Raw genomic sequence first — 10,973 nt, forward strand, 5'->3', positions numbered from 1 at the left:
ACAATGAAAGCCGTAGTGGGGGAAGTGGCTCGCACAGCCAAACGAGAGATGGCCTTTTTGGTTTCCAAATGGAATTAACCACAAAGTGATGGGCCTCTTACACACAAAAATAAATCTGCATTGGCAGGGGAAAACAAATCCATTAAAAAAAAATCTCGTTTGTATTCAGTTAAATGCCCCTGATTCACACTGGGGGTGTGGGTACTGGCATGACCTCCGACATAAATGAATGAAAAAATGAATGAATCGGAGCATCTCCACGCAGACGGTGGTAGTAGTAGGCTGCGTTTGGCTCAACCCCCCCTTAAATGATCGCCGTGAACGGTGATGACGACAGCGCGTAAATCAGCAGCTGGAAAGCGAGAGGTGCTCTGGTAGCGCGGGTCGAGCGGTGAACAGAAGTGCCTGCCAACGCGAGCTCCACGTCCAAGGCACCGGAGAGCTTTAGTTACGCGTGCGTTCCCGGTTGGATCAGGGAAAGGATGTTCGCTCGTCGTCTGATTTTTGTGTTTTTGCAAAGATGCTGCGCGCGTTGTGCCATTTTCTGCGCCGTAAACTTTACAAGCGAATGAGTCAGATTTGACCCATTAAAAGTGCCAAAAGAGACCGAGCAATTAATCCACTGAAGATGTCCACGACGCACGATAGCTCCCCGGCGCCTAACCAGAGCCACCTTTCCACGGTCACCTACGACACGACAGACCCCACCGAGATGGAGAGACAAATTCGCCTGCTGCTTTTCGGTCTGTGCGTAACCATCGCCGCTGTTACCTTAGTCGGAGGTGTGTATTCGCTGCTCTCTCTGCTCCGTATGAGGAGAAAAACCTCCCTGTGTGTCATTGTGGCTTCCATGTCGGTGGACGACCTGCTCAGCGTTGTCCCCCTCTCCTTGTTCATGCTCCTGCAGTGGGAGACAGATGGAGGTGAAGGGTCGGGCAGCTTGTGCACTTTATCTGGACTTCTGTACGTATTCCAGGGTGTTTCCAGCAATATGAAAGCTTGCCTGATTGCAGCCTATACTTTTTATGTCACAAAGAGATTTGGAGTGCTCCAGTCTGTCCGCCGGCCCTTGAGAGTGTTGTGGGCAATTGCCGGTGTGTGGGCGGTCAGCCTGGCCGTCAGTGTGTTACCTTTGTGCGGATGGGGCAGCTTTACACCAGCTTCTCTCGGATGTTTCCCGGAGAGTGACAGTTTTTACATCCTGCTGCTCTTCTCTTTATATTTCCTGTGCTTTTGCGGCTTGTTGTGCTTTTTTATCCCCCTCACATACCAGCTGCTGTGCTCCAGAGAACCCCAGAGGACTTTGCTGTACCCGAGCTATCTGGAGATGGTTAGGGGGCTGAGTGGCTCCGCTCCCCTGTGCGATCTCCAGTCCTTTTCCCGGGACAGCCTGAACAAAAGTTTCGGCGCATACAACGAGCTGAGCCCAAGTTCCTGCGGGACGGAGCTCAGGGAGAAAGAGGACAGCGGCCTGTCCCCAGCGTCTGTCACCGGGGAGAGGACAGCTGCTGTCGGGGACACACCGGTGGTGTTTGCACAAAAGCGCTTCTCCATGATCCTGGCGGTTGTGCGAGTTATTTTGTGGATGCCAATGATGGTAAGCAGCGTGATAAGACCAAAAGTAACAACTTTTAGAACGATTTAAAATAGCAAGACCCCTGATCCAGACACTTCTGGATGATGCAAAGTCCAAACGAATACTGGAAATGCCTGATCTCTGAACAACCTGGCATCAATAAGATTTAAAGACTGAATCTTAAAATAAAATCTCTCACACAAACCAAACATATGGTGTGTAAGAAGAGCAGATCTGTGATTCTGCTGTATGGATTTTACCCAAAAGAACGGAAAGGTTTCACACCTCACAGGTGTAGCTGCATTGAACACATCATATAACTGGGCCTTTGTGGATTGCACCCCTAAATCAAACATTCATTTCTGTTGCTGCCATATGCCATAAGTTGTAAGGTTTTTATAATGTGGACTATTTATACAGCATGGTTGGCTGTCTCAATAAAAATGTGAGATGCCAGCTTTCATTTGGTAATGCATTTCTTCATTAATATAACTTTCCTTAAAGGGTCTGAGAAGAGCAGATTGCAGGTTTTATCTAACACCTTACGGCAGCCAGCACTGAGATGCATTGCGAAATACTTTTGTGTGCTTGTTACACACAGTGTTGTAACCTTTCATACAGTACTTGCTCAAACAAAAACTCCAGTCTTGGTAATAAAATTCTGAGCAGCAAGCAGGCAGTAATGGACAAACAGAACTGGCATTCCAAAGTTTCCATCCTGAAAAAGCAGCAGGGTTGATGAATACAGAAAATGTTGAGATATCATTGCTCGGAAATGCTACGAAGTTGCAATGGCCTTTGCTTTTGCGGGGATTAGCATAATGTTAATGCCATTGAAGTTAAAAACAAAAGAAGATCTTTGCTTCAGGTAGGCTGCCTTTGTAGCTGAGCTGCATTGTCTTTACATTTTAGAACCAATCTCAACAGAAGAATGCACTTGTTGCATGGCCTCAAAATGCTATTCATAAAAACGCTTTCATTTTTTAATACAAAACACATTAGTTATCATTTCAGCATCTCCGGTCACAGTGCAGTAGCGCAAATGTTGGCTGCCATACTTAAAGAAGAAAATGAGGCACGAAAAAAGCCAATACGGGTGAAGACTGTGTGTAATTTCTTTTTCATTCATGTGTTTCCCTCCCACCTATTCCTCACACATGTTGAATCACCGGCTCCTCCGTGAACTAATCTCCCCGTTCCTCTCTCGTTCACAGACTTTGGTTCTGGTGCGCCATGCAGCCCATGCGCGCAGCTCCTCCCTGGAGACCCTGAGCTTCTTCCTCACCCTGCTTGCCCCCGCGGCCACGCCGCTCTTTGTGCTGTCTGAGCGCTGGATCCACATGCCGTGCGGATGCTTTATTAACTGCAAACGGGATCCGAAACACGAAGGTACACGATAATGTGATGTAAATGCACAACCAGGGGGTGGTTCACACATAAAAACCCTGAACAAGTTCCCCATGGTGATGTTGAGTTAGAGGCTAAAAGGTTTCTTGCAGTGTGACTTTTAGGCTATAGTAAAATTATACTCGATTGCCTTTTCTTCACAGCGCTGAAAAGAAGATTTGAGTTCAACCTTTCCTTCCAGCAAGGCTATGGGGTGTACAAGCTGTCACATGCCACCATGCCGCCTAGCATTCCTCCAAATGAGAAGCCTGCTTATCACAGCCTTTTCAACTGCGACTTTCCTAACACTCGCCTTGATGCACTAGAAAGTGGCGGGCTCTCCTGCCTGGGGCCTGATTTTGATTTCAGCACCACACGCCCCATGGACAGCTCCTCTCACGCGGACCTTCTGCTGGAAGCTGTGGCCGGCGGAGGGGAGGCACTGGCTGATTGTCCTCCGCTTCCCCATGAGAACCGTGGCGATGATGAGGCCTTCCGCTGCGTCCCTCTGCTGCCCACTCATCACCGGGAGCAGGATCACAATCTCATCGACACGTCGTCGGTGTTCGAGGGGCCGGAGAGGAGGCTGTCACACGAGGAGTGTCGGAAAATCGAGCTGACGGACTGGGAGTGGTGCAGGAGTAAATCAGAGAGAACACCCAGACAGGTACATCGCTGTCCGGAGGGGTCAGTTTATTAGTCTGATGTTGAACCATTAAATCAACCAATTTGTATCTGTCATTCAGTGGTTTACGGCTGACATTAATTGATTTTTTTTCCCACACGCTCAAACTCTATTGCCCTCCTACAGTAGTCAAACAACTGCTGCATTACCACGCAACATATGGTGATGTGCAGTAGAGATGATCATTAAGGAGTGATAAGTGTCCATAGGACCATAATATTTGCGCAGACTTTCCCCTTCTCTGTTTACATTTTTTTTTTCAAAGATGAAATGAATCACTGCAGCACACCTGCACAGAGACACAGCTGGTGGATGCAGTTTAAATAGTTGAATTCCTGTCTGATGTTGCGGTAGTTGGTCCGTGTCTCCTTGGGTTTTTTCTGCAGCTGTGAATATGCCTTTTTATAATCAAGATGACAGACTGGGAGCTGAGCATGTGATTTAAATAAAATGGTAAGAGTTCTGTCTCCTCTCCTCTCCTCTCCTCTCCTCTCCTCTCCTCTCCTCTCTGTGAATATCTTTATCTGCGCTAAGCCTCGATGGATTCTGACTAATAGAGCAATTGATCAAGACACTATCAGATGCTCACCATTTAAGTAACAAATGCCAGCCTGTCTTTCAAAGCCGAACACGCGTTCATTGCTGCTCCGGCAGACTTGAAAATCAGACCACTTCGCATTCAGCGCGAGCCATTGATTTAGTCTGGCGAGTTTTTCTCATACCGAAACCATGTTTACAGTTTAAATATCGTTTCTGTGAGATCTCTCTGCTGAAGGTTAGCTACCTCGTGCGTGTTTGTGCATCAACGTGCTTTTGTATACCTCTTGGATGAAAAAAACAGCTCTATTCATTTTTAAATATTTTTTTTAGTCCAAGCACACTCTGTTTATGCACAGTGCCGTTTTGTCTGTCTGCCAAGATGCAAAGTTGTGCTCATGAAGTAATGTTTTATTCAGTCACTCAATACTTTGCTCTCTCCAGCCGTTGCGAAGTCCAAGAGCATTAAATGTAAACAATGAAGCTCAAGACAGTTTGCCACAGGCACATGGACCACATCCACTAATCCATTGCTTTGACATCCTGTAACAGCAGAAGCTTAATTCTCTCTGCGATTTCCTGAGACTCGGCTGAATTGTTTAACAAGGACAAAACTGTAAAGGCCTAATGATTAATGTATCCTGGCGTTGGATACTGAACACAGATGAGAGAGCAGCTTTTAATTCGACTCCAGTGAAAGAGCGGAGTGGCCGTGGGCATTACCTTTGAAACCGAGCTGTGACTTTGTGGAGCACCGTGAGCTTGTTTCTGGACTCGCTGAACTGACCGGGACGTGAACAGATGATGCCCACAACATGCATGCCCACAAGTGCATACAAAAACATGTGCATGCTCTGTCTGTCTCTTTGCCTTTTTTTTTTTTTTTACTCGGCTCTAGTTTGAAATTTTTTTTTTGGAATGAAAATCACCAGAGGGTGGAAAATCCATGGAGCATGGTTCTTCAGCTTGACTTTGGCACTCGCTTTGCATCATGTATAAGTCGGAGATGCTCACTGCTGGCTTGTGTGTGTGTCCTACTTTTTAGTTTCTTAGTAGCAGTGTCTGTGTATTATGTTTTCTCTTTGAGAAGACAACATAATATACAGCGTTCTTCTTTCTTTATTCCTTGATTAGGATCTTTAGATTTAAAAGCGTGGTGTAATAACATTATGTACGCGCACACAGCAAAAGAGCAGAGACAGAAAATTAGGCTCCACACATCCAGCAAATCCTTCTGCTCCCAGCAACACGATCAAAATTAGCCCACAAACTGTGTACTGTACATACACACAAAAGCAAACAACAGACGAAAGCCGAGAAGAAATAGTTTGGGATTTATGGTGTTTCCTGGCTGTGTTTTGTTCCTCGTTAGCAGGCTAGATGTCATTACCCGGCTTTTTCGTTCCTTACTGTCAGCCCTTCTGGCCCTCAGCATCCGCAGGGAGAGGTGGAATTAGAGCTTAAAGACATCTTTACCCTCTCTGTGACTTTATACTCTGTTAGCGAGCGCAGAGCTAGGGGCGCGCTCGCAAGCCCTTTTTCCCCCCCTGAGGGAAAATGAAGATGTATTGTGCATTCAGATGTAGGGAACTGAAAGCCATCTACTCTTCTGAGAATTCTCCCAAAACTGTAATAAAAAAAGCATTATCTTCCCACCGATAAGGCTAGAATGTGGAGAATGACATTAAATATATATATTGATTTTGAGCCTACATTGAAATTGCACAACTAGAATCAATACCGAGATCTCTGGACAGCAAATACTGCACAGTACTGCTGCGTATTCATAATAGGAACTGTATGTATGCTTAAAGTTTAACATATATGTATTAAAAATATTGGTTCAATTCAGTTTATTCAGACAATTGTAACATTTTCTTATGCGCAAATTACTGTCACAATAGTTATGCGGTAGCTGTGAATGCAGCAGATGTGAACCTCACAGGGGAATTAGATTGAAAGTGTGAAGAACTGTAATAAACAGAGTGTCTCATTTGCAAACCGTTTCAGTGCAGGATAAGATATTTTTCAAATTTGTCAATCAGTTTCACAAGAAAATAAAAATCCAGTGGTGCGAAAGGAAAAGTCAGTGGAGAGCGAGTTGTTTTCATGTTTGGAGCCATGGCAGTACCGTAAAAGCAAAGCAAACAACTTTGTTTATACAGCGCTCACACAATGCAGTAATTCAGACAATGGCAACATTTCATTATGTGCAATATGTAAAAAAAAATAATAAAAAAAAATAGGTCATGTGAAAATACCCAGAGCACAGATGTACTTCCCACATCAACGGGCTCTGAGCATTATTTCATTTACTTGACAATGTGTTTACAGCCCAACACTGGGCTCTGCTGCTCCCCATTTGTGCATCTCTCTCCGTTCACAATGATGGAAAGACAATGACAGCAAAACAGACAGAGTCAGAGAGGACAAGAGATTGACATCGTCTTTGTTTCCATCCTGCGTCACTGTCACAATCAGATCATTACGTTCAACCAATCTAAATAATTTAGAGGCTTAATGAGACCTCCCCACTGTTGCACTGCAGGACGCGTCTCCTTTCCCTCCAGTGGGCACTCTACTCCAACACTCTCTACTTGAATGAATCTCTGGTGGTGACTTAATCTCTACAAATATTCCCGGAAAACGTGAAATATGATTAAAGCAACAAGTGATATAAATGAGCCCTGTAATAACTGAAAAGAAAGAAATCTGAGTGATGAATAATACTCTGTATTATTCATATTAAATTAGCTGATCAAAAATTAAAATCACAGCTACATGACTTATTGATCATCCCTTTGTGTTTTTTTCGCCCTCAGCCTTCCTGCACACTTCTGTGTGCAGGGAGGCTTGACATCAGATGTTTAAGAGCAGAGTGCTGTTTATAGGGGTCTTACACGCACCCCTCATTAGCTCATGAGACAGAAATAGCTGGGCAACACGTTCAGCACTCCCTGAATTTGACATCACCGTCACGATCTGACCTCAGCTTGTTCAAAGAACAGGAATGAGATGCAAAACGACTTTAGTTCGAAAGTGTTATTTGTAGCTATATTTATTGTCAGTAACACTATAAATTAATATATATATACAGTATATATGGTATGCTGTCATGGTGGATGTTTTCTCAACATTTCTTGCTCTTTTTTTATGGTTTTCCCACTTACAGCGGTCAACCGGTGGTCTGTCGATCCCCCTGTGCGCCTTTCAGGGCACAGTATCTCTGCAAGCACCAACCGGGAAGACGCTCTCTCTGTCCACCTATGAAGTCAGCAGCGACGGCCTCAAGATCTCCCCTAACAACGCCAAGAAGGTATCACTGAAATCTTTTGTCCCTCACGAGGTTATGAATCTGGAAGCAGGAGTAAACAGTTAACCTGGATTAAAACGTAAGCAGGGAAGCGGTGGTTTTTTAGGGTTTTATTGTGGCCCCATAAAACCTATTCAAATTAAATTTTTGTTTGCATTAAATAAACAACGTGTGTAACTTATTAGTTGGTGAATGTCAGACGTGCCGGTAGGTGGATTTTATGACGTTTTTTTTTTTTATCAGATAATTGCAGCTGTATTTACAGTAGATAAAGCAAAGTTAATTGCCTCCTCAAACGTCACACAATAGAATGCCTTAAACATATATATCGGCATTGTCAAACTATTCCTTTAATATAGAAAGTTTTTAGTTATGATAAACATAATATGGCATCTACTGCTACTTTTTTTCTATACCGTATACTTTTTGGTACTGCATAAACATTTGTGTTCAGTTAAACTGGTTTACACTGTAATACAAACATGTGACACTCACTGAACATTTACGACCCGTTTTTATGAAGGTCTTGTTTCGGTCAGTGTGTCTGCCTGACTATGTCATACGGCAATAAAAAATATCCAAATGGGTCTGACAAGTTTAAATTGTACAAATTCTGACAAAGTAATAATTTATTTAATTTATTTAATATTGTTTCGTGGCGGCCAGCTTCTCGCTGCTAAATTCTTAGTGGAGGGGATGAATTATAACAAATACACTGCATTTTTAATGGAACACGATGTGAAATAAGATAAACAGTATAATTAAAATCTTTGCCTACGTGATCCCTGCAGTGAAACTGGTTTTCTTTAATTAAGTATGGATTTAAGGTTCGGAAAAAATGCGACTAAGGTTTAATGCATAGTGACCTTACAGTATACTGTCATGATGAGGCTGTTTCATAAATCTCTCTGCCTTAAAGGTGGAAGTGTATCGCTCCAAGTCAGTCGGCCACGAGCCCAGTGCAGATGACCAAACATCAGGAGGCCAAGGTGGAGACGTGAACGTCAGCCGCGTGGGGATGGGCATGGAGATCGGCATGGGCATGGGGATAGGAGCCGGGGTGGGAGACACCAACGTCAAGATCCACCTAGAGGTCCTGGAGATCTGTGACAACGAGGAGGCCATGGACAGCGTGTCCATCATCTCCAACATCAGCCAGTCCTCCACCCATGCTCGCTCGCCGTCGCTGCGCTACTCACGCCGGGAGAACCGCTTCGTGTCCTGCGACCTGGGTGAGACCGCTTCCTACTCGCTGCTCATCCCCAGCGGCGGCAACCCGGAGGCGGAGACCATCAACATCACGATACCCGACACCGTGGAGGCTCACCGGCAGAACAGCCGACGGCAGACGCAGGAGAGCTCGGGGTACCGAGAGGAGATCCAGCTGCTCAACGAGGCCTACAGGAAGACAGCCGGGGAGAGTGACGAGTGACATGCGGAATAACAAGGAGGTGGCTCTCCTCTCGGGAGGCGGCTGGAAGAGCACCTCAGACAGCGAAAGCTGCAAGTTTCATTTGAACCATTCCGCATTTCGTTTCCTTCTGATCACCACTCTCACAGAGCTGACAGGTGACCTAAATAGAGACTTAGCGCGAGACTGTTATAATCGTCTGTTTGCATACCCTTGTACTTCCTCTTCAGGTAACAGCACGAGTGTATCACATGCATCACCTGCCTGCAGAGTACACACAGATAGACAGGCTTGTATAAGAAGGTGGTTTTAAATTAGAGGTAAACAAGAGAGAAAGAGAAAGAGAGAGGAAGGGAGGACAGGAGAGAGAAACAGTATTCTGGATGTGCATTGTTATTCCTGCCTAGACTTAGACCATATGGCTGCTTGTTATCATAGAATAGATGCAGCGAGAGAAAGAAAAACTTAGAAAAGGAGGAGCCGTGGTCTGATCACATGTCTGATGTTAACCAAGTCCTCAAAACTACGTCACTGGTGACTCAACTGTGAGGGGAGGGGTCACCTGACCCGTGTGTCTGACTCATCCGAGCGTGTGTTGTGAATTCTAGTGTGTGAGGAGTAGCGTTGTCCATACGGATGAGGGTATGAGAGCAGCGCTTTGTGACGTCAGCCACCGGATTTCAATGTCTCCCTAAAAAGAATGTGTTTATTGTGTATATATATATATATACACACACACACATATATAAAATTGTCTTTTAATTGTGTTTTCCGAGGCACCCAGCTGCTATCGTGTTTATCATGTATTACGCAATCCATGCTGATACAATCAAATTAGAGACAGACCACCATCTGTGTTGGAAAGAAATGTGGGAGAGAACAGTAAATAAAAGGCGAGGCGAAGCATTTGAGGGAGAGGGCGTGTGATTACCGGAGAAGAAGTCACGGGGACACTTATGCAGAGCGCTTTTCTGCCTCGTGCACATTCGGTGCAATCGAAATGAGTGACTGTGCATATTTTACTACAGTAGGCAGCATATGAATGTACATTCCAGACCCACTTTAGGGGATCGTCTTCTCGGCCTGACCGCACTGTTCATTTCCCCATCCAATCAGCTGGCTGCCGGGAACCACTCACTTTACACAAGCATAAAATCAGGACTGGAGTCAAATTTTCATAGATAGTGTTGTGTATTCCAGTACAGTTTTCATGGTTACTTGGTCTGTGAACATCTTCCAGAAACCTATAAATCTTTATTCTCCCAGGTGATATCAGTATCATTACTTATATGCATACTTACATGTACATGTGTGTACAGTAAAATAAGTACTCTAGATTACTTTTAGAATATATATATATATGTATTTAAGTTTGTTTTATGGTGGCGTCTTCTGTGTGTTTGGTTTCTCGATCTCCATCATCGACACTGTGCGGACTTCATCTGCAGGCTTTTGAATTGTCCTCCAGCGAGTCCACTTCATCGGCCGCAACGTCTCCCGTCCTCCTGAAGATTGTTGTCATTAAAGATTCATGCCAGAAAATTGCCTCCAACGGTATTGCGATGCATTCCTATCTCAAGTGCTCCTGGGCGCGAATGTGAGAGAAAATAATGTACAGGCGCGTGAATAATAATGAATGTAAAGTTGTGTTCAGTGTTAACGGCTATTAATGGTGTCAAAGGTTTTCGGCTGAGCGGTGCATCATCCCTGCGGCCTGACAGAGTGGAAGTGATTTCGTCATCTGCTTATTCTCGCTCTTACACAAGGCTACAGTTTGGCTACTCTCTTGTTCTCATAAATCTTTTTGATCAATTCACTTGTATTTGTCTCATTTTTGAGAACTAGGAGCTATCAGGTCTTCAACAGGGGGCCCACGACCCCTGTGAGGGCCGCAGAGGTACTGCAGAGAGGTCGCAAAATCTTTGGTTGATAAGGCATTTTTTATATGTATATATTTTCTTAATTTTCCCCACAATTTTAAATTTCTTTAATTACACAATAACATGAATTCAACATATCTTAGTAAAGCGATAAATGGAAATAGAAGACGTGTCTTTCAGTCAGC

At 44.5% G+C, this 10,973-nt stretch overlaps 1 protein-coding gene across 1 annotated transcript; it reads left to right on the forward strand.

The window, feature by feature from the left end:
• The first annotated feature begins 379 nt into the window (after positions 1–379).
• LOC125013573 (probable G-protein coupled receptor 149) lies at positions 380–10,720 on the forward strand. Its single transcript, XM_047594359.1, has 5 exons — positions 380–1,597; positions 2,791–2,965; positions 3,127–3,629; positions 7,357–7,500; positions 8,417–10,720. Exons 1-5 carry the CDS (start codon positions 629–631, stop codon positions 8,927–8,929), a joined length of 2,304 nt encoding a protein of 767 aa, XP_047450315.1. The 5' UTR covers positions 380–628; the 3' UTR covers positions 8,930–10,720.
• The last annotated feature ends 253 nt before the right edge of the window (positions 10,721–10,973 follow it).

This window comes from Mugil cephalus, chromosome 9 (genome assembly GCF_022458985.1).
Source record: "Mugil cephalus isolate CIBA_MC_2020 chromosome 9, CIBA_Mcephalus_1.1, whole genome shotgun sequence".
Classification (NCBI taxonomy): domain Eukaryota; kingdom Metazoa; phylum Chordata; class Actinopteri; order Mugiliformes; family Mugilidae; genus Mugil; species Mugil cephalus.